Below are 22,696 nucleotides of genomic sequence, written 5' to 3'. Positions count from 1 at the left end.
AGGGTATAGCTCAGTGGTAGAGCGTGTGCTTAGCATGCACGAGGCTCTGGGTTCAATTCCCAGTACGTCTATCAAAAAAATTAAATAAACCTGATTACCTCCCCCACCTAAAGGTATAAATAAATAAAAGTTAATCACAGATGGGGGCATGAAACTGACACTGCGTGCTTTACTATGTAATATCATCTAATTCTCAAACCTCGGCAGGGTAGGAACACCTAAAAAAAAAAAAATCAGACAGGCTCATGTTGCCCAAACTAGTCAGTGGCAGAGCTGGGTGGGATTTGTAGCCCAGGCTTTCTGATCCCAAAGCCTTTTCCAGTGTACTTCTCTCACCTTGAGCATCAGGGTGCCCAAGTCTTGAGACCAGTTATTGTCACACCTGCTGGGTTACCTCACAAGTCTTTCTCTGCACATTTACCTGCCACACTAACCCTTTGCACACATGATCTTATAAGCCCTGAGAGGAAGGTACCATTATTATCTCTATATTACAGATGAGGCTCAGGGCAGTTAAATAGTTTTCCAGGATCCCATAGGCACTAAAGCACAGATCCAAGTACTTAAGCCTGGCCAGCTTAAGCTCTTCACCAGTACACTAGCCTCTCTAGCCCTAACTTTTTGCCCCACCCCTAAACCTGATTAGGTAGATCCTCCGGAAGCTACTCGGGAGAAGAGCCCAGGTATCAAGCCCCAAGCTTCAGTGCCATCGAGATGTCCAGGTTCTGCTGAAGACTGATACCTTTTATAGTCTCCTTGCCCCAAACAAGGATCTGTTTACCTTTCTTTTTAACCAGAGTAGTTTTTGAAGAATTCATGTCAGGTTTTCTTCCACTAGTCAGATATCACTGAATAAGATTAAACATTTTAGAGAAAGCAGCCTTTTAAATTAACATGCTAAGTGTTTCTAAATATCTCACTTGAAGCTTTTTGCCTCTTACCTCTCCTGTTTAAAACTTCAGTGAGCCTTCCCTCAGGGCGCCAATAATCTAATGCCTGTTGGCTTAGTATCATTATGGCCTCTCTCAGAGCCAGGGAAAAAGCAGACCTTGGGAGCTAAATTGCCTCTAGGAGGTTCTTGACATTTGGGCCGGAAACCTAAGATCTGCATAGTAGTGGAGTGTCAATCTGTACATAGTCACACTAGTTTAACTTATTAAACTTTATTGCAATAATAAATTGTTCTTAACAATAAAAGCAGAGTGTGTATAGGCAAGAGGATGGTCCTGTCTCAGGCCAAGTCCCCTTTCCTAATGTTTCAGACTAGGGTTGGCTAGACTAGTCTTCTAGAATGTAACATTTATCCACCAGGTGTCATTATTTACCTTTCTGGCAAGCCAGTGGGCTGTCTCCATGTACTAGACGGTTGGGATCAAGGCTAGAGACAAGAATATGAGATGAATCAAAATAGATTCAGGAAAGGGCACCATGGCTGGCCTTTCAAAGACCAGTGACACTTTTCTGATCAGGTTTCCTAACCTACCACTTCCCTAGAAGTCAGAACTTGGGTTCTTAAGAGAAGCCCTAGCTTCAGGCTGTCTCATGCGAGACGCAAGTTTGTACCCCCAAGTCTAAGTAGTCTTCCTTTTTGGTGAAACATGGCCTTTCTGTGCCTGATTGGCCCCCTGCCCTTCCCCTCCGGCTTCTGGTTCACATGTCTCAGGATAGGAAAGCACAGTAGGGAGATAAGACATTGCTCCTTCCCCGACGGAAGGTCTCCAGAGACCCAGAGTGCAGGATACAAATGCAAGAGTTCATGGGCTGTGAGAAAAGGAGCTGAGCATGCCTGGCAGTGTCTGCTGAGGGGCTCCCTGGAGGACTGCAGTAAGAAAAGGAGCCTTGAACCCTCGTCCCTCCATGTGCCTCTTCAGGCTGCCGGCTTAAGACAGGAGGCTGAGATGAGCACAGGCTGGACCGGTCCCGGCCCTCAGAGCCAGCCATTGCTGGTGAAATCCAAGCGCAGCGCCTCCTCCTGGCTGGGGCTCAGCTCCTCCAAGGGGGCGCGGCAGGGGCCTCCGTAGTACCCAAACCAGTCCATGGTTTTCTTCAGCCCCGGGATCCCAAAGCGCCGGGTCACCTGAGAAGCAGGGCCTGTTAGAACAGACTGGGGCATCCCCAGCACACACACATCTGAGACCTAGACGTGTGTCACTTTAGAAAGTTAGGGTTCCCACCCTTCTGCCCCGTTAAGTAACTCTACCAAATCTATGACACTTGGGGTACACTGGGAATCCAGACTGAGACCAGAAAGCAGGTCAGTGGTAGAGAACACAATACTAAAACCTAGGATGAAGGAAGAAAGGCACCTCCTTTGGTTTTGGGAGAGAAATCCACCCCACTGGGGAGGAGAGCGGCATTCAGTCCTCGAGCTGGGATTAGGAGAAGGCAGCGACACTATGGGCCTGGGCGCTGGAGCATCACTGGTCTGCAGCCTAGTTCCCTAGAACCTGGCCCAGGGCACACCGGGACTGAGAGGCCAGGCACAGCCCCTGCAGCAGGGCCCTCCCATCCCCCCACAGTCCTCCCTGACCCGAACTCCAAATACTCTCATGGGAGGAAAACAATGCATCATTGTCCAAAGAAGTTTCACTATGTAACCTTGTATCATCAACTGATCTGAGCAAGTTCACTTGCCTGAAAAATGAGGGGGCCAGACAGCATGATCTCAAAAGCCTTTTCTGTTGTAATGGGCGGCCCAAAACTACTGTCACAATTTCAAATCATGCATGGAGTTTTAAAGAAAATGAAGTCTCAAGTTCCTTTGCTTTTAGCATAGCAACTGGTTGTTTCATGCTGATCAGAAGTGTTAAATTCATCTTTGAGTACCTAAAAACTAGGAAAGTAATTATTACTTAATAAAATTTTATTCTGAGGGAAGGTAAAACCTTAGAAATACGGCCTTCATGAAGGGTAAAAATAATAAAAGAGGTTGTTTGGGTTAAAAAGGTTGGGAACCACTGATGAATGAATGACTAACTATTCACCACTAGAGGCCAGTAAGCTTCAGCCAGCCTCCTCCCAAGCCTGGCCCCAGCCTTGATATTCTGATAACCTGGGCATTTTACCCAAAACCTGAGTAGGGTGGGAAAGATGATGGAAACAAGAAGTACACAGAGAAAAAAACTTTCTCCCACCATGGGTGTCTGAAGGTCTCTGATTTGCCTCTCTTCAGACCCTGAGAAAGGGCTGAATGCTTTAGAGATAAAAACCATGGAAAGTCCTAAATATAGCCGGGGCAGGAGGCCGGCTGGGTGGGAGGGCAGGGGAAGCACATTGTGTTCGAGCAGGGCAGGGCAATAAGGTGACATCAAGCTGCTCTTGGGGTGGCTGAGCCTCCAGTCCAGGCAGCAGAAAGGTGTTCCAGGCATTCCTGAGCGTGCGCCCAGAGCTGGCACAGGATGGGGCGCAGAGTGAAGGGTCAAGCGGGATGGCATTCCGAGGGCTAGGATGGCCGCAAGCATCCTCTCTTCCCAAGGGGCAGCCCAAGCTGCTTCGTCTGTAAAATTAGGAGGAGGAGGTAACAACAGCACCCCGTGTCACAAGAATTGGGTGAGAAAATTACCACTATTAGACCAGACCCCAAGAGGCCTGGAAGCTCCTCCTCTTCCTGTCTTGGTGGTCTGCAGGTTCTGGGACCTTCTCCATCACAGGCAGATGGGAGTGGGAGAGGGACGTCTAGTACAACCTGGGCCCTGCTGTGCTCAGGCTCAGCTGAAAGGCCCTCATTTCTGCAGTTCTTAGACCCTATATGTAAAGCATCCTATCCCAGGAGAATCTTCACGTCCAGGGAGACTCCTGCTTGCCTCCTCAGCTGTCCTTTCTCTAAACCTGAGTTCATCTGTCCCTTTGAGTTAAAGATATAAGCTGTGAGGGAGATGCAGAGTCCCCCCACCTCTTTACCCGAACAAAACACTGCCTAGCTCTGGGACCGCCACCTCAGAGGCAAAACTTGAGGGGACGCCGAAAAACTCAGTCATTGAGGCAAATACTGAATGCAATATTAAAAAAAAAAATAAAAACCAGTGCAAAAAAATCCACGAAGAACAAAGTGTCAAAGTTTTAAATAAAGACAGGATCCCCAGAGCTGTGCCCTGCCCTACTGTAGCCTTAGGTAAACTAAACATGTGTGCCGCTATTTATGGGTTTTGCCTGTTTTGTAATGGTTAATTTTTTTCCTAGAAATAGATTTAGGAAAAAAATTATTTTAATGAGTTTGCTTCCATTCAAGCTAGGGAAATAAAAGTCTTATAAATTATGTTTTTGGTATAGATAAAATATTTTCAACCAAAAAACATGCTGTGAGTTTCAATATATCTAGTTTAAAATTTAAAAAAAATTTTCTTTCAACTACCTTAATGTTCTTCAAGGTGAGGAACTCACCATTTAGAAAACTGCTTAGAGCTTGTACTTCCAGAAGATGAAACAGGTGTACTTTTCCCTATCTTCCCAATAAGTAGAACTAAAAGACCCGGGACATTATATAAAAACAGATACAAGAGTCTGAAAGGCAAAGAGAATGTAGACCAGCTAGGACCTCTGGACCCAACGAGCACACACAATAAAATCCCCATAAAAGTCTGTTCTCTCCGGCCCAGGACCAGGAAGGGGACAGCTGAGCAAGATGGAGAACTTCTAGATTATAATTGCTCTACTTTAGCTAAACCCCACGGGAAAAAACTGTGGCCCGACCCCGACCCAGGCCAGCAAAGGCTGAATTTGGAGCCAGAACTTCTACCCCACACTCAGAGGTAAAGAGTGTCCCTCCGCATCCATGAGGGATGGTCTCAGAAAAAGCCTGGGAGAGTCAGGACTTTGACCACTGCCCACACTTAAGGAGGCCATCCCTGCCAGACACACTCCAGATGTCAGTGGAGGTCAGTAAGGAGGTACTCCTACCCCTTCCAACCAGGAGGTATCAGAGGAGGCCTAGTGCAGAGCTATTATTTTTTTTTAAACTCCCAAAAAAGAAATCTCCAGCCCCAGATGGTTTCACTGGAGAATTTTTTAAACGTTTGAAGAAGACTTAACACCAATTCTCACAGTCTCTTCAAGACTACGGAAGAGGAGGGAACATTTCCCAATCAATTAATGAAGCTATTTTTACCCTGATAACCAAAATCAAAGACAGGAAAAACAGGAAGGAAGGAAGGAAGGAACGCAGGAAGGAAAGAAGAGAGACTACATACCAACATCTCTCATGAATATAGATAGAAAAACCCATAACAAAATATTGGCAAATGAAATTCAGCATGTATAAGTAGGGTTTATTCCAGGGATACAAGTCTGGTTCAATATTCAAAAATTATTCATGTAACCCACCATATTAACAGGCTGAAGAGAAAAAAGAAATCACATGTTTGTATCAGTCAATGTAGAAAAAATATGACAAAAATTCAATATTCATTCATGATTTTAAAAAACTCTCTGAAAACTAGAATAGAGGGGGAACGTTCTCAATTTGATAAAGAGCATCTATAGAAAACTACAGCTAGCACTGTACTTAGTGGTGAAGAGGGGGATGCTTTTCCTTAAGATCAGAAACAAGGCAAGGATGTCCTCTCTCACCAACTCTTATTCAACATAGTGCAGAAAATTGTAGCCAGTGCAATAGGCAAGAAAGGAAATACAAGGCATACAGAGCAGAAAAGAAGAAATAAAATTCTCCCTATTTATAGATGATATGATTGTGTAGAAAATCCCAAGGAATCTAGAAAAAGAAACTCCCAGAACTAATAAGTGAGTTCAATGAAGTCATATAAGATAAACAAGAAAAACTTAGTTGTGCCTCTATACCTACTAGCAATGAACACACGAATAGCAAAATTAGAAATAAAATACCATTTATAATCACTCAAAAAATATGAGCCACTTAGGTGTAAATCTCTCAAAATTCATACAGAACTCGTTTGCCAAAAACTACAAAATGCTGATGAAAAATATCAAAGAAGATCTGTATAAATGGAGATATGCCATATTCAAGGATTTAAAGACAACATAGTAAAAATGTCAAATGTGCCCAGATTGGCATACAGGTTTCATTCCTGTCAAAATCCCAGAAAGAGTATTTGTAGATATAGGCAGTATTATTCTAAAAGTTACATGGAAAGACAAAGGAATTGGCCTAGTTAAAAGAGTTTTGGGGAAAAAAAAAAAGAACAAAGTGGGAGGAATCAGTCTACTTGATTTTAAGATTTATTACACATCTACCGTGATCAAGTCTGTGTGGTTTGCAGAGAGATAGATCAATGGGGAGAACAGAGAATCCAGAAATAGACCCACACAAATACATCCAACTGACTTTTGACAAAGGTGCAAAAGTAATTCAATAAAGGAAAGATCATCTTTTCAACAAATGGTGCTGGAGCAAGTGGATATCTATAAGCCAAAAGAAAAAAAAAAAAGAACCTCGATCTAAGTCTCACACATTTTACAAAAATTAACTCAAAATGGGTCACAGACTTGTAAAATATAAAACTTCTAGCAAAAAACTAGAAAAACTTCACAATCTAGCATTAGACCAAGAGCCCTCAGACTTGTATCAAAAGCAGAAACATAAAAGAAAATATTGATAAACTGAACCTCATCAAAATTTAAAACTTTTGCTCTGCAAAAGATCTATTAATAGAATGACAAGACAAGCTATGGACTGGGAGAAAATATTTGCAAAGCATGTATCTGATAAAGGACAAGTATCTAGAAGATACAATGAACTTCCAAAACTCAACAGTAAAAACCAATCCAATTAGGAAATGGGTAAGAGACATAAAGAGACACTTCATCTAAAAGGATGTACAGAGGGCAAATAAATACATGATAAGATGTTCAATAGCATTAGCCATCAGAAAAATGTAAATTAAAACCACAAGGAGATATCACAACATGCCTATCAGAATGGCCAAAATAAAAAATAGTCACAACACCAAGTGCTGGTGAGGATGCAGAGAAACTGGGTCACTGGTACATTTACACTGATGTAAATGTAAAAGCCCACTCTGGAAAACAGTTTGTTAGTTTCTTAAAACACTGAACATGCAATAATCCTACAACCCACCAACTGTGTATTCATCCAAAAAACATGAAAACTTGTGGTCATACAAAAACCTATTCATGAATGTTCATAGCAGCTAATAGCCAAAAACTGGAAACAACCAACTATCCCTCAACAGGTGACTGGGTAAACGAGCTGTTTATGGCCACACTGTGAACTACTACTCAGCAACAAAAAGGAGCAGACTATTGCTACATGTGCTTGCATGAATCTCCAGAAAATTATGCAGAGTGAAAGCCAATCTCAAAAGATTATAGACTATATGATTCCATTTATATAACGGTCTTGAACTGATAAAATTGTACAAATGGCAAACATATTTGTGGTTGCCAGGGGTTAAGGAGGCAATGGGCAGGAGGTGTCTCTCTGAAAGGGTAACATGAGGGATCCCTATGGTGATGGAAATATTCTCGATCTTGACTGTACCAATGTCAAAATCCTGGTTGTGACTTTGTGCTCTTAATTTCATAAAGTGCTGTCGTTGGGGGAATCAGGGTACATGGGATCTCCCTGTATTGTTTCTTCCAATTTCATGTAAATCTACACTTATCTCAAAATAAAAAGTTTAATTTGAAATATACATAAAAACATGTCTATAGGGACACACATTTTTCTCTTTGCCTCAGACTGCAGGATGGCTCTGCCCAGCACCGCCTGGCACTTGACAAGCATTCCATCTTGCCTCTTCTCCTTGACTTGCCCAACACAGAGTTGGGGTACGTGGTCTGACTGCAGGATAGATTATTTGAAGGGAAAATTGGGCTCTGAATACCTCCGGCTTTCCAATTCCTTTCTTACTCTCAACCATTCTGTTTTTCAGGATCTGGCCCTTTATAAAGCTGATGTAAAAGCCCATGGTTCCCTCTCTCTACACAGTGCATCTCTAAGTAAGATTCTAGGATACCTTATGTCACAATCACCCAGGATACCTGTCTCAATGCATATTCCTGGGCCTAAAGGGGTAGAATTTTAACCAGCTCCCTAAATGAATTCTAATGCACACTTAAGTTTGAAAACCAATGGGGCTCAACTTTGTCTGAAGTCAAGATTTTTCTGGGGAGGCACAAAGAGTTCCCACGCTGAGATGTTCTCTAAAAGGACTTTCTGAAAGGGAAGAGTGGGGACCCCTGTGCCAGCCTTGGCTCCTGCTCCAATGAGGACACAGGCCACTCCCACTTTGGGGCCATTGGCTGGGAGCTCACCGCAGTGTTTGGCTCAATGAGGCGATGCTGCAGCTTCTGGGCATCTTCCCATTGCCCTGTGAGGCAGAGCCGCTCCAGCTGGCACACCTGAGCCCCCAGGACGTTGGCCAGGGCGCACACGCCGCCCACAGCTCCTGCCCCAGAAGTGAGATGCAGAACATCAGCCAGAGCCTCTTCTCGCAGAGAATTCCAAACCCTGGTCCCCAGCACCTCTTTGTTCTGGGCAGACAAGCTCTGGATTCCTACGCCCCTGGTCAGCCATGTTAAAGACATGCTCTGTGAGTTCACAGAGTATAGGTTTCCAGAGAGAAGACTTCCAGCCTATTCAAGGTACAGTCTCACAGGCTGAGGGGCAGAGAGCAGAGCCTGAAGGCTAACTCAAGGACAGTTCCTTCCTTGCAACCCCTGTGCCCGGGGGTAGAGTCCTACCAGCCAGTTGACACCTCCACGCTCCTGCAATAACCCCCTGACTCATCAGTCCTGGAAGCGGGTGGAGTGGATGGGAAGATTTGCTCAACTGAAATTTTATTCCCCCCAGTGAATTCAGCCTGGGACAGCGGTGGCGGTGGGGGTGGGGGAGGGAAAGAGCTCCAGACCCGGTCAGGAGACTGGGCATTTCCTCCCATTGGCTGCATGAACTTGGACAAGCCATCGACCCTCTCTGGTCCTCTTTGTTCTCGTCTGGGCAATGAAGATGGGCTGGCTGTGATCTCGGAAGGTCCTGCCACTTCTGCCAGCCTGTGAGTGTGATTCCAAGGCTAGTTAGGAGTGATTCTAAGCAGAGTGGCCTCAAGACTGGAGAAAGAGTAGGCAATTTGGAACAAGCTTATTAATATAGCTGCCATTTATTGGAAACCTACTATCTGCCAAGCACTATGGCAGACGCAGGGCCAGTGCTCTCTAATCCTCACAACGCCTACCGCGGCCCGGAGAGGGCAGCCACCTTGCCAGTGGTGCGCAGTGAATCCGGCAGAGCTCAGATTCCAGCTCCGATCCCTGGCCTCCAGAGCCCGTGCTCTTTCCACCTACCGCAGTCTCAGGAATGAAGCATAAATGGGTCCTCTCTAATTCCCCTGTACTTTACAGACTGTGACATGGCAGAAGGGAGATATGCAGGACCTACACTACAAGCCAAAGTCTGCAGAGACCAGAGAAAATAGGAATCAGCATTGCCCCCTACGTCACTGGAAAAGTAACTCAAATCTACATTCACTGGGGCTTCAGCTGAAAGGAGCAGATGCTTCCCTCCCTCCCCCTCCGTGGCTCAAATCCAACCTGAATCCAAGGACTTTGACCCCAAGCAGACAAGACCAGTTGATCTAATGGTGACATTCCTAGGATCCTGGACCAGAACAGAATCGGATCAGGCAACTGAAGATCCCCGGGCCAACCCTGCAGGCCTGATGATTCATTCTGGCGTGGGCCCAGGGAGAGAGGAGAATGCATTCCCGGTCTAGTGGGAAGGACCCCAAGGCCTCTGCCTCAAAGAATGATCTACAAGGTGAGATTAGAGGAGCTAAATTTGTCAGCTAAGCAGGGAGCTTAGGACTTAGAGCAAGCTGCAGGCATCCCCTCTACAGGGCAGGGATTGCACTCAGCCAGCCTCCTGCACCTAACAAGGCCACTCAAAAGCACTGGCTATTCAGAAAAGCAAGTAGTGTGCCGGACCTCTCGAGGGTTCCCAGCAGGCAGGCTGGCGAAGGCCCTCTGTAGACCCAGCCCTGGTCCTCACAGTCTATCCCAGCAGATTCCAGCTGCCTAGGTATATCTTGATCACTCATCACAGTTTGAGAGCTGCGAGATGCCTACCCACGGCATAGCCGGCCAGCAGGAAGCCAGCTGATCCAGCCAACACCTGGAAGTCCTGCCTCCTGGTCTTGTGAACAATCAGCCCGATCCTGGTCACCTGTAACAGCAAAGCTGGTGTGAGAGTTAGGCCCACAGGCTCCACTGCCAGCCTGGATGGGGGCTGGGCTCGTGTGGGAGAACAAAAGCCCAGGTCCCAGAGAGATGCCCCAAAGTTCAGACTAACCCCAGAGAGCCCACACGACAGAGGGAACCCACACAAAGGCCCAGGACTGAAGTGGGTCCCAGAGCTGCCCTGAAGTTGGTGGCAAAAGAGAAAAGGAGGGGATGGGGGGATGGCTCAAGCAGTAGAGTGCACGTTAGCATGCACGAGGTCCTGGGTCCCCAGTACCTCCATTTAAATAAATAAATAGAAAGCCTAATTACCCACCCCCCAAAAAATTTTTTTAAAACAAGAGAAGGGTGCCTTGGCCGAGAGTCGCTGCCACTCACATCACCACCGCTGTCCTTGATGCCCACGATATTCGGGTGCTGGGAAAGCGTGACCACCGCGTCCACAGGCAGGTCCAGCCCTGTGTTGGCTGGGACACTGTACAGCACCACAGGAATTGGAGACAGGTCAGCAACCTGACGGGTGCAGAGAAGACAGGAGAAGGCAGCTGCCTCAGACCTGAGGCAATTCGGGCCTGGGTCTCTGCAGGGCTACCTGGACAGGCCCCCCTCCTGGACTAAAAGCCACCGTGCCATGCATCCTGATTGCAAGCACTAATCCTGGGTAGTACTGAGGATTATTCAGTATTTTGTGTTTTGTTCTTTATGTTAGTCCTCACAACCACCCCAGGAGGAAGATTCCAGCATTCCTCTCATTTGAGAAGGGAGGAGACAGTGACACAGCATGGTTAGGTCAGTCACCCACTGTCACACAGCTGGTACATGGTAGCATCTCTCCCCTTTCCCAAAGCTGCCATTCACGGGAAGTAGGCTCACCACTCCACTCCCAGCTCCTCTCACCTCCCCTCCCTGGGCAGAGTCTCTGCCTCACTCAGCCTTCCTTTGGCCCCAGGCCCCCAACTCATGCCCACCCCTCATGCCCACCTTGGTGTAGTGATGAATGAGGGCAGCACTGCTCATGCGGCCACTATAGTAGCAAGGGGTCACCACCATGGCAGCGTCAGCCCCGACCTGGGCCATGCTCACCGTCATCTCCACCGTGGCTTGAGTGGCTGCAGGAGGAAAGAGGGAGTCTTCCCTGAGGGGCTTGGAGGCTGAGGGCGGGAGGAAGAAGGGCTAGCCTATGACCCTGGGGCAAGAAAGGGGTGAAGAAGAGGCAGAATAAGTACTAGACTGGACCCCAGGGCCAAGGATCCTGCCATCCCCAAACCCAGCCACCGCCAGAGCCCTGGGCATTATGGCCTCACACTCGCAGCCGGAGCCAGCTAGCAGGAGCTTGTCCTTGGGCATGGCTTGGCGCACACGGCTCACTACCTCCAGGCGCTCACTGCTGGTTAGGAAGGGGAACTCGCCGTTGGAGCCCTGGACCACGAAGCCTGCAAGAGAGACCCCATCACAGCCAATGGCACCTTCCCATCCTCTGATGAAAAACCGGACCTTGGACTTCCACTCACCCAGGTTCCGACCTCCCCAGCACTACAGTCTTCCACACATGTCCTTCCCATCTTTGTCCTGAAGCAGGCAGAATGTTTTACCCAGTTGCAGGGACAGTGTTCACTATTTTTCTTTGTTTTAATGAGATGTTTTAGCCATACCAAAAAGAATAGATAATAATACAATCCACACCAGTGTACCCAGCACCCATGACAACCCTCCCCAGCTCACCTCCCTCTTCTTCGTCTCTGGCCTCTCTCCAGTGTTTAGTGTTCCCATTCATGTCTTTATACCCTTAAAACATAATCTGGACCTATAAACAAGATATAATATGGCTTTTGCCATTTAAAACTTTATAGAAGTGGAAACACACTTGCATAACCTTCTGCAGTTTATTGTTTTTGCTTAACATTGTGTTTTGAGCTTTGTCCATAGCAGTACAGGTAGCTCTGATTCATTCTTTTTCACTGCTGTGTAATATTCTCTTGTGAAGTTAGACCACAATTGACTTTTCATTCTCCCTTTTAGGACATTTAGAATATTTCCTATTTTTGCTATTACAAACAATGCTGAAACAAGAGTTTCTCTGAAGTTTAGATATATAGGTGTGTAATTGCTGAGCCAAATGCACAGGCATCTTCATGTGCCAAACTTTTAATTAGCCCATTCATACCCCCCTTAGCATATAAAAGAGACTGTTACTGCTTATCCACGCCAATACTGGGTATTGTCCAAACTAATTTTTTGCCAATTTTCTGGTCAAAAACTGACATTTCATTATTTTATTTTGTATTTTTATGTTTTATCCATCTTTTGAGAGGTTTCTAACATTATCAGTCAAAAGTGTCAGCCCTTTTATATTAATGAGCGACCAGCAGAATCGATTCTTTTCAGTGGAATCTGAAGGGAATGTTAAACCATTTTCCTCTCAGCTTTTTTCATTTAACTTTCTCTTTCCTCTTCTTCCTCCTCTCCATTCCATTCCAATTTTTTTCTTAAATACAGCATACAATACACGAAGATTATTAATAAATAAAAGACAGATTGGGAGAAAGAAAAGGCAAGAAAGCTGGGGGCAATATTAGTATTCAAAATCCCTACCATACAGTTGTGACAGATGGGCCAGAAATTTGACTTGGAGCTTCCTGATAGTCAAAGCTAAAAGGGAAATGTGATCATCTGACAGATATGTAGAAATCAAGACAAAGCAAGGCAGCTGCCTGGAGAAACACAGAGTTTCCTGGCACTAGGACCAAGAGAGATTGTTCCCGTGAGTCATCCTCAAGGGGACACAGTGTGATGGAGAATCAACTTTATACCACAACCCTCTCTCCATGCTGGTCACTACATCGTTAGAGGCCACTGAGTGGGTTGTCAGAAGAGCTCAACGGATATTTGGCATCGCCTCTCCCCCAGTTTTTTTGCCTTGGTAACATTGCTGGAAACATCTTGAGGCAAATAGCTTTTGGCTTCTGTTGGATTGCCTCCTCAGGGTCATTTCCTCCTCGTCAGGCTAGGAGCCCGTGGTAGCAGCCTCCTTCTGTCTCGCTACATAAGGCACCAGTGTTTTCCCAGTGGGTCACCCCATTCGCAGAGTTGCCAGCCCCAGACGGGGTTCCAGTCCAGCCACGACCGGACCAGCACCCTCTGGCTAAGGATTTAGAGATCAAACTTTTGCTACTGCCCTCTGCCCCACTGCCTGCCAGCCTCCTCGAAGCAGGGCAGGGCGGGTTCTTGCTTCAGACCTGTCTCCAGCCACAGCCACTCACTCCCAAGTCCCCTTTCATTCTGGTGGTCAGTTCCAGAAGCCTCCAGTCCCCAAGGGTGGACTTGGCCTAAACGGCGGGACAGCTGGGTCTTGGGCTCTGCGGGTGAATCAGGGACCTGTGCTCAAGACACCTAGTGGCCTTTTCTCATTTCATTTAAGGGATCATCTACCCAGGCCTGACTCCCAAGAAGGAAGAAGTGCCAGGCTGGGGAAGAGGAATGTGACAGAGTCAGGCAAGTGCTGGACTCAAGTCCCCTCTGGCTATTGGGCAAGTCACATTGCATCTCTAAGATCCCATTTCCTTTTCTGTGGGATGACAATAAAATCACTTCAATCCCACCTTATAGAGCTGCCTTTAAGGCTGAAATGAGAAAAGGCAGGAGAAAGAAAGCACTTTGAAGTCTGTGAACTGATACTGCCAAGAGCCCCCTCCTTCTCCTTGACTAGATGTCCCATTTCAGGCCCAATGTGCCGCCCCTGGTGTAGAGATGGGGCTGGAGGAGAGGAAAAGGCCAAACACGGGATGGGTCTGGAGTGAGGAAAGTGACTGGTGGGGCAGCAGGGAGGTGGGAGGCATGGACTCTGAAGTCAGAGGAGCTTGGGTTTAACTCCCAGGGTGGCCCCTCACCAGCTATGAGTTCTTGGGCAAGTGGTTTAACCAAACCTCAGCTTCCTCAACTGAAAAATGGGGGTGATATTAGTGCCCTTCTTAAAGACTTGTTGTGAAGTTTAAATGAGATACTATTTGTAAAGTGCTTAGACTAGAGCCTGGAACTCAGTAAGTGTTCTCTGCAGTCGTTATGGAGTCTGGAGGAAGTGCTCAAGCCTTAGATCAGGAGGGTGGCAGCTTTTGATTTGAGGAGGGGGAGGATGGCTGGTGTGGGAGGGCAGGCTGCACGCAAGAACCTCTCAGGCCCCCTCCAACTGTAAGAAGAAAGAGGTTCATTTTGGAAGTTTCTCTCCTTTCCCCCCATGGTGATTCTGGCTGCTCTGGGGAGCGAGTGGCCTGGTAGTGGGGGCAGGTGTTTGGGCAGGGGATGCACAAGCAACAGGATGACTTACTGTGGCCAAAAGGAATCACAGTCTCGTTTACGTAAGGAGCATCTCCAGTCACTGTTATGCCCCTTGGCCCGTCATCATTGCCACCTCCTCTGAAAAGTCTTCCTGGGATTAAGCCTTCATTGGACACCTCTCTTCTGAAATTCCATTACCTGTTCCTTGTCCTTCCCTGCTGCCTACTCAAAAATGCAGAGTTCCTCAGAACCCTTCAGTGTCCCCAGTCGCCACCTATGGGACTAGGCATAACTTCTCAAAATGACTTCTGTTATGAAATGAGGAAATTAGGCTGGACGGTCTCCTAAATCCTCCTTGGCTCAAGGCTTTGGAGTCAGTTTTGGGGCTTTTCCTCTTCCCTTTTGCCTATCTCTAAGTGTTCCCCTTCAGCCAGACTGTCAAGGTCCCCTAGACACACTGCCACCATCCTGCCTCTACCCCTTTCCTCCTGCTGTTCCCTCTGCCCAAAACACCTCCCTAGTTGCAGCCCCTCAAATGCTGCAGAGCCTCTCCTCAGGCCCCTCCCCCTGCGCTCCACCGTGTTTTGTTCCACCACTTGTCATACATTGTCTAGAAGCTTCAAGGTTGGGGATGGTGTCCCCCTCATTTTGGCCTCCGTGACACCTAGCACACTGCCTGTTGAGGTGTGTGTTGACAATTTGTTGTCAAAATTTTGGGAACTTTCTTGTATGATGTAATTCATAAACTCCCACTAGGAAGAAGTGAGCATTCTTGATGAAATGATTCAACTATTTCCTAATGAGCTTTAATGAAATTAAGCCTGGGAAACCAGCCACCCTCCCAGTGGACTCTCAGACAAAAGTCTACTGGCTGTTAACTCTTGTATCTAGTCTAACAACGATTTAGCCTTTCTCTTATCTTATAAAGATGTCCTTACGAAGTGTGTATACCTGAGTTGGCTGTTTAGAAGCTCTTTTCATACACATAGTTGTAATAAAACTTTGACACGCACTGATAACTAAATCGTCTGAAAACATTTTGACTTTAAATTTTGAAATACTTTTAAATTTACAGGAAAGTTGCAAAAATGCTACAGGGGATTTCCATATATCCATTTCTCAGCCACCCTAAATAATAGCATCTTACCTAACTGTAGCACAATGATCAGAACCAGAAAATTAACATTGGCACAATACTAACTACAGACTTTATTTGAATCTTGCCAGTTTGAAACTTTTTAAAAGATTCCAAAGTCATAATCTGAAATTTTATGTAATAAGTTTTTAATAAGGGATTCAAGGCTTTCCAGATAAATGCATGCATCTTACGCGTTTTAAATCGTAATTTCAGAAGCCAAACCTCACTGCTCTTGCTTTTTGTCTAATATGACAGCTTCCAACATTTTCCAGTATGATTGATCCCATTTTTTTCCAAATAAGATTTTTATTATGAAGCACTTTAAATATACACACATATATGGATCAGCATTTAGATAAAGTCACTTACTAGTAATGTCATAAATATTCAAATACTCCCAACTATGCTCCATAAAATCAATTGACAACATTTAGGATATTTATAGATTTATCCATCATTTACAATGATTCTTTATTTTTAATTCTTTAGGGGGGAGAGGTAATTAGGTTTATTTATTTAATTAATGTTATTATTTTTAAATGGAGTATTGGGGATTGAACCCAGGACATCATACATACTAAGCATGTGATCTACCACTTGAGCTATACCCTCCCCCCTATCCTTTACAGTGATTCTGGGCACCTTCTTCCTGGAGTTTGAGGCCCATAGTTTGGAAACCACTGGTAAATCCATAATAGGTAGGAAATTTCTATGTAAAGGAGACACTGGGGTTTAGACAGCGCCATATAACTGACTTCTCTCAAGTTTCGGGGGGATCCAGCTGCCCCCCTTTGACTGCCTAACTGGGGGCCACCTCTTGCTCCAGAAGTGGCTTCTTGGGACCCCGGAAAGGAGGCAGGGAGAGTCCCAGGCTTGCAGGAGGGCGCAGAGAGTGTCAGGACACGTGGGAAGAGGACAGGGATAAGTATTAGAGAGGTAGACCCATCTGGGGATGCTGGGCGTTGGCCTGGGGGGCAGCACAGGGCAAGGCTTAGGGGAATGGGGCTCTGATCCCAGCAACATCACTTACTATTTCATCTCAGGCAAAGTTCATCTCTGAGTTTCATCTGCAAAATTGAGATAACGTAATGCCTTCCACACGGGGCTGTGCCGTAACACAACACTGAGCATGGCATATACTAAAAACTCAAAAAAAAAAAAAAAGCAGGGGCAGTACTAATGCTACTATTTAGTAGTACTGCAGCCCCAGCCCCAGCCCCAGCCCCAGCAACAGCAACGGTAACATAAACCAGAAGAGAAGGTATCGCACACATTAGCTCTGAAGGTAGGTGGTGGGGAGGCACTAGCACAGATCCCAGTGGGCCTAAGGAAGCAGGCGGGGCAGTGAGAGAGAGCGCGATATGGGTCCACACGATCTGAGAAGCAGTACACAGGATGGGGGTGGCACCAAGAGGACAGTGGGCCTACATCCCACCCCTGCTCACTTCCTTGCTTCTGAAAGCCGATCTCTCCCTGCTCCTCCCAACCCCTGGCTGCTTCTTCCCTCCCTGGCAATAGCAAGTCTGTAGGGGCTGAGCCCGCTGGAGACAGCCCATGCCCAGGGCTGGAGACCTGGGCAGCCGATTTACCGAGTCTCGAATCAGCCCTCACGGAGAGGACTGTGGGAGGAGGAACCCTCTCCCCACAGGCCTGCCCAGACCTGGGGCTGGCCACAGAGCCCCCAGACTCAGAGTGAGGGAATGCAAGGCTTTATTGGCTCATTTCCAGGCATTTGGCATCAACATGGTGCTCTCAGCGGCTCCTGGGATCTGCCTTGTCTGTCTTCTCTCAGTGGGTCTTCAGGGGCCTGTGAGTCTGTCTCAGCTGTTTCAGTTCCTCCCAGCTCTTTCTCCATCAGCGGCCATCAGTGGTAGACTCCACTCAAAGTCGGAGGGGCCTGATAAAGAAGGGATTTGGGTGGCAGCATCTTACTCTGGGCCACATAGGTTGCCCCACCAGAGAGAAAACAAGCCGGAGATTGTGTGCCAGCCCTGCTGGGGTAAGGGGCATCTCCATCCACGGTTAGGTGGCTTTAAAGGGGTGATAGGTCTGATGGCTGCGGATGGGCAGGCTGTGGCACTGATGGCTCGGGTGGCTTGGATAGCCCTGGTGGCCATGGTGACAATGGCCATGGAAGGTGTGTGTGTGGTTGGAGCCAGCTACGGTGGTTTCCCGCTGGTTGAGGAAATTCCCTTTCAACTTTATCTCCACCTCCTCGAGAGCCTTCAGCTCCTCCTGGTTGATGTCCTTGGACTCCAGGTGGCCTGAGTTCTGGCAAGCCGTGGCCCGCTGCAACATGGAGTTAGCCAGCTGCTGCCCCTTGGTGTCAATCTCCTTGGTACAGGCAGCCACAGCGGCCCACGTGGCCTCATCGGTGGACGAGGATTTTCCAGACTCCTTGTGGGTCTCTTTGATCACTGAGGTTCCAGACATCCTCTGCTTGCTGGTGAAGGACTCCCGGTGAAGAGCCGTGCTCTCTTCTCCTTGCCTGGTGGTGAAGGTCTCCACGCGAATCGTGGTGCTGGCCTCTCCATTGCCACTGACAGGCTGGGGAGCGGCGGCACTGCTGCTTGCCGTGGCCGTGTTGCTGGACGTGGCTGTGTTGCTGCCTGTGAGGCTGCCGGCTGTTGTGGTGTTGCTGCCAGCGGCCAGCTTCTCTTCGGAGAGACGGCTAAAGTGCGATTTGATCCAGTTCTCGTTTTTCACCTTGTGGCATTCTGGTGACTCCTGCTCGTCTTCTGCAGACTCAGGAGCTGTCTTCCTTCTCTTCTTCCTCTGCATCCACAACATGAGGCCTCCACCTCCGAGTACGAGGGCAGTCCCCAGCACCACCCTGCATGATGGTTGCTGGATGAGTTCCAAGAAAGTCTCCAGGACCCCACACCAGGCAGGCAGAGCTAAGAGCACACTGGGAGTAGGGGAGCCCAGACGGTATGGTTCATGCTTGAAAGGACAGGCTCCCCAAGGGTGTCTGGCAGGCAGGCCCCCTGCTGCACCCTCCCTAGGATGCCCCTCCCACCTCAGCAATGAACCCCATTGTGAGGAAGGTGGTTGGGGGGTGGGGTGGGGAGAGGCCACAGCATCCCTTATGTCTAGCCTGACAAGCCTGGCCTGAGGCCTGGGACCTGTCTCCCACTGTAACAGCTGTCCCCAAGGTCAGTAGAAGGGCAGCTTCCCCAATTCTGCATTCTGCTTGTGACCTATTCTGAAACTCAGGCCGTCTTAGCTTCCAGTCTTTGGTGTCTCTCCCTCCCTCCTGGTGGCCCACAGTGGGCAGAGGCTGAAGGACCCCATTGGCTGGGTTGGCATCCATTCCTAGCCACCTGAGGCTAGTGTCTCCCTCCATGCAGGGCCTCCACTTGCTGCCAGCCCAGCACATTCCATCCCCACTTGCAGCTCTCAGGCCCATTATAGAGCAGGGTCCAGAAGTAAAAGGGGTCCAGGAAGGAGCTCATTCTGGAATAACATGAAGTCGCAACTGGGGGATGCAAGCAGTGGACTGAGAAGGCAAAATACACAGAAGAGGAGACTTCACCCAGTCCCAGATCCCTGGGGCCATTCCAGGATCGGGGCTGTTACCCTTGCCTTAGTGATGCACCTGTGAACCCAGAATTTGTGTCCTCTGCCCTGTCTCCCCTGTAAATGGGCATAGTTCAGGTTGTGAGCTGGTGGGCCAGCTGGCCAGGTGCTCCGTAGGTACAGACAACTGAGAGTCTGACCCTCAATCCAAGTTACAGCCAGAGCCTCTTCAGGTAGAAACAGGCCTGGGCCACTCCCAGAGGCATATAACACATCTTTTATCCCAATATAGGGTTATAAAAATTGTGATATTTTAAACAAAATATTTTATTTAACAAAGTAATGGCTTTAAAATACACAAAAATATTATAGCTTATCAGAAGAAACCATGATCTCTTCTATGTAATAAGGAAGTAAGACAGGAGCTTAAAGCTTTATGGGAAATATCATCTCCCTGGTCCTGCTGGAGTAGCTCTGGGGTCATCCACTAACCTCATTTGGAAATAACAGTTCAAAGTTCATCTTTGAGGTTGTTTGTGGGTGTGAGTTCAGGGCCAAATGGCCCTTCTACAAAAACCCCTCCCTCTGGTCTCTGGTTACAAGTTTTAGTTTAAAAGAATACTCTTTATTCAAATAATGAGTATAAATTAACTATGCTAAAAAACAAATAAAAAAGAAAAAGAGCTACCTGGTTTCAAGCAATACCTTCCAGAAGAATCTCTTAACTATTCACTGATTCATCAAGGGCAGGTTTCAGCCTCCTCTTTGAAGGACCTTTAAATAATTGCAGGAGGGCCTGGCGACATATGTTTCCTCCCCTGCCCCTGAGTGTTGGGCTGCAAAGAGGGGTGAGGATCAGGCGGGAGAGACTCAGATTCTAAAGCTAAAGTGGCTCACTGCTCCCTTCCCGGGCACTCTGGCTGCATCCTGGGAGCCGTGACGGGGCCCTATGGCTCGATATTCTCAGTGTCAGGGCCTCAGGTTTGAGCTCCTTGGGAGGACTGTGATGAATGCTTTGGCCCAGTTCCCATTCTGAAATGAGGAAACTGGATTAGAGAGGTTCAGTGATTTTTTTTCCAAGTTCACTGTAACTGGCAGAACCAGGACTCTTACCCAGGTCTTCTAACTCTGGACTCTGGGCTCTTCCCCATGGCACCCCTGCCCACTGTGTATGTGTGGGTAAGATATGAGGTGGGGGCCGGCGCCTTCACAGGTCGTATAGGAGACGGACCAGTGGCTGACCTACTGAAGCCACCGCAGCCTGTGCTCCCAGGTACCCCTGTCCCCACTGCAGGAGTGGGTGGTGGGAGGGAAGGAAGGATCCAGAGAGGAGCCTGGGGTACGGGCAGACACCAGATGTAAAGCCCAGTCTCCTCACCCCCTGCACTAGGGTGTCCTTGAACCAGGGAGGTGAAGAGTCTTCTCTCCTTTTGGAGATTCAAGGAGCTTCTCACTTTGCTTCAAGAGAACCAGGCATCAGCCCAAACCTTCAGGCTCCAGTGAGCTGAGCCCCAGCAGAAATGTGCTTAGGGTTTGTGTCACTGCTCAGTGTGGACATCCACAGGACATACACTGTCCCCTAGGGAAGGGTCACATCATCTCAGCACTGAGAATCGAATGGGGTCTCAGGCCAGCGGGTGCTGTCGCAGAGCAGCTCTGCCCACGATGACAATCGTACTGTCATACAATAATCATTGTCATTGGAATCCATACCTTCTGATTTATCTCACTCTTCAAAATTTATAGCACACTTGCACTTCCATCTCTCAGATTTTCCTCCCAATCATCCTATGATGTGGCTATTATTACTCCCACGATGGGGTAACTGAGGTTTAGAGATTATCTCATAGCTAAGTCAGTGACAGAGCTGTGATTTGAATCAGGAGTCCATGTTCTTCACTGCTCCACTGCACCGCCTCAGTTGGAACCACTCCATTCCCACGGTGGTGCCCACCAGACCCTATTTGTAGGAATGATCTTGTCTAGTGACCTAGCAGCCAGTGTGGTGGAGTGAAACTGAGCAGGGCTGCACACTCAGACTTGAGTTCAAATCCTGTCTCAGCCATTTATTAGCTGAGTGACCTTGGCAAGTGACAGCATCACTTGGAGCCCCAGTTCTTTTGAGAGCACTCGGGGAACTGTCAGTGCAGGGGATGGATGCAGGTGGACAGGACAGGATGAGTGGAATCTGCCCCTTCTCTCATCTTCATTTATTGTGCCTGTGGCTGTGTTGTAGGTTGGTCTCACAAATATGATCTAGTCCCTGACCTCAGAGAGGGGAGGCCCATGTGTAAAGGGGAAATGGGTCAGAGGGTCCAGAACAGAAATCAATTTGACCAAGGAAGGCTTTGCCCAGAAGAGAGTGTGTGAACAAGACTTTGAGGGAGATGAGCCCACTGACTGGGCTGCCACATGACACCACATCTACCCTCACATCTGTGCAGAATACCTGGTTGACAAAGGCTTTCATCCATTATCTAGTTTGACCCCCACAGTAATGCTGGGTTAAGACAAATTTTAGCAGTTTGCAGCTGGGAAAACGGAAGCAGGAGAGATTCAGTCCAAGATCCCAGCCCAGCAGTTAACTTCCCACCTGTCTCCTGTTCATCTCCCATAATAAGACCACTCCACAGTACCTGGCTATCCCAGAGCAGCTCAGTGGGGCCTTTGTACCCTCCTCTGGTATCTGGCTGAGGAGACCAGAGTCATTCACATCTCCCGGACTCCCACAGAGGATAGAACCCACTTACCTCGAAAGGGAAAGGTGCCCAGTTTGTGCAGATTCTCCTCCAGTTTCTCATAGTCTACCTCTGCGGTGGCAGTGAAGGGGGTGGTCACAGGGGGATAGATGCCTGCGATGTCCACTTTCTTCCCCTCCCCCGAGGCCCAGGCCCCTACAGTCCTAAACAAGCCCCTGCTCAGCCCCTGCCTCACAGAGGACCAGACTCTGGGGCCCAGCATCTCCACAGGAGGCTTGAGGCCCAGCTGGTCTCTGCCCCCACGGGATGCTGAGTTTGGACTCCTTCCTAACCCTGTTAATAATCAATGTGCCTAGTTAAAAATTTGCTGCCCCCTGACTTGTTGGCCCTGGGGCCGGCCTGGGCTGGGTGTTCCCAGGGTCAGAGGCTGGACCTAGAGTCCCCAAGGAGGTCTCCCCTCCCCCAGGGAGCAGCTGGAGAAATGCCACAACCCATGTCCCTCCGGCCAGATAGAGAGCTGGTTCTTAGGGTCCTGCCACTAAAGAATGTCTCCAGTGGGGCCTGGGCCGTCTTCCCACGATTCCCAGCCCCAAAGCCAGGAGCCCAGCTGGCTTCCGCTCGGCAGTTAGGAAGTTGGCAGAGCCGGAGCCGATTGGCTGCGCCGGCCCTGCCCTGTGGGAGGGGCTGCAGGCTGGGTGAGACGCTGCCTGTGATCAGCCGGCCCAACTGCGCCACTCCCCTGCCAAGTTCCTCCTGCCAAGGTTGCCACGTGACAGGCCTGTGCTGGCCATGCACAGCCCCACTGGATGGCTGTCGCTAGGAGGGGGCTCCAGAACGAGAGCCCTGCGAAGCTGATCCACGCTGGGTCTCGTGAAGAGGGGCGGCAGGGAAGAGGCGA

At 48.3% G+C, this 22,696-nt stretch overlaps 2 protein-coding genes across 8 annotated transcripts; both read right to left on the bottom strand.

The window, feature by feature from the left end:
- Nucleotides 1-1,147: 1,147 nt before the first annotated feature.
- HOGA1 (4-hydroxy-2-oxoglutarate aldolase 1) lies at nt 1,148-22,441 on the bottom strand. Of its 7 annotated transcripts, XR_012077529.1 has the most exons (8): nt 21,850-22,441; nt 11,475-11,603; nt 11,152-11,279; nt 10,549-10,683; nt 10,060-10,156; nt 8,251-8,384; nt 2,635-2,833; nt 1,950-2,077 (listed from the first exon to the last, which is right to left on the bottom strand). XR_012077529.1 is itself a non-coding variant. In XM_072971715.1 (7 exons), the coding sequence occupies exons 1-7, from the start codon at nt 22,058-22,060 to the stop codon at nt 1,928-1,930; spliced, it is 1,011 nt and encodes a 336-aa protein (XP_072827816.1). In that variant the 5' UTR covers nt 22,061-22,441; the 3' UTR covers nt 1,148-1,927. The 7 variants fall into 7 exon arrangements, 6 of the variants coding, with proteins under 6 accessions (XP_072827816.1, XP_006210615.1, XP_072827817.1 ...); XM_072971715.1 differs by lacking the exon at nt 2,635-2,833 and having other exon boundaries at nt 1,148-2,104; XM_006210553.3 differs by lacking the exon at nt 2,635-2,833 and having other exon boundaries at nt 1,148-2,077.
- C11H10orf62 (chromosome 11 C10orf62 homolog) lies at nt 17,274-18,567 on the bottom strand. The gene has a single exon (XM_072971713.1). It carries the CDS (start codon nt 18,368-18,370, stop codon nt 17,603-17,605), a length of 768 nt encoding a protein of 255 aa, XP_072827814.1. The 5' UTR covers nt 18,371-18,567; the 3' UTR covers nt 17,274-17,602.
- Nucleotides 22,442-22,696: the final 255 nt, after the last annotated feature.

The sequence above is a fragment of the Vicugna pacos genome, chromosome 11 (genome assembly GCF_048564905.1).
Source record: "Vicugna pacos chromosome 11, VicPac4, whole genome shotgun sequence".
NCBI classification, from domain to species: Eukaryota; Metazoa; Chordata; class Mammalia; order Artiodactyla; family Camelidae; genus Vicugna; species Vicugna pacos.
Note: the sequence above shows the minus strand (reverse complement) of the source record. Positions and strands in the feature narration are given on the sequence as shown.

Bases quoted from the DNA above. Each gene is read 5' to 3' on its own strand.
- C11H10orf62 (XM_072971713.1), bottom strand. From the start codon at position 18,370: ATGTTGTGGATGCAGAGGAAGAAGAGAAGGAAGACAGCTCCTGAGTCT.
- HOGA1 (XM_015244626.3), bottom strand. From the start codon at position 22,060: ATGCTGGGCCCCAGAGTCTGGTCCTCTGTGAGGCAGGGGCTGAGCAGG. The intron at 11,604-21,849 runs GTAAGTGGGTTC...TCTCTCTTGCAG, and splicing joins GGGCACCTTTCCCTTTCGAG to GCTTCGTGGTCCAGGGCTCC. The intron at 11,280-11,474 runs GTGAGGCCATAA...TTCCTCCTGCAG, and splicing joins AGCTGGCTCCGGCTGCGAGT to CCACTCAAGCCACGGTGGAG.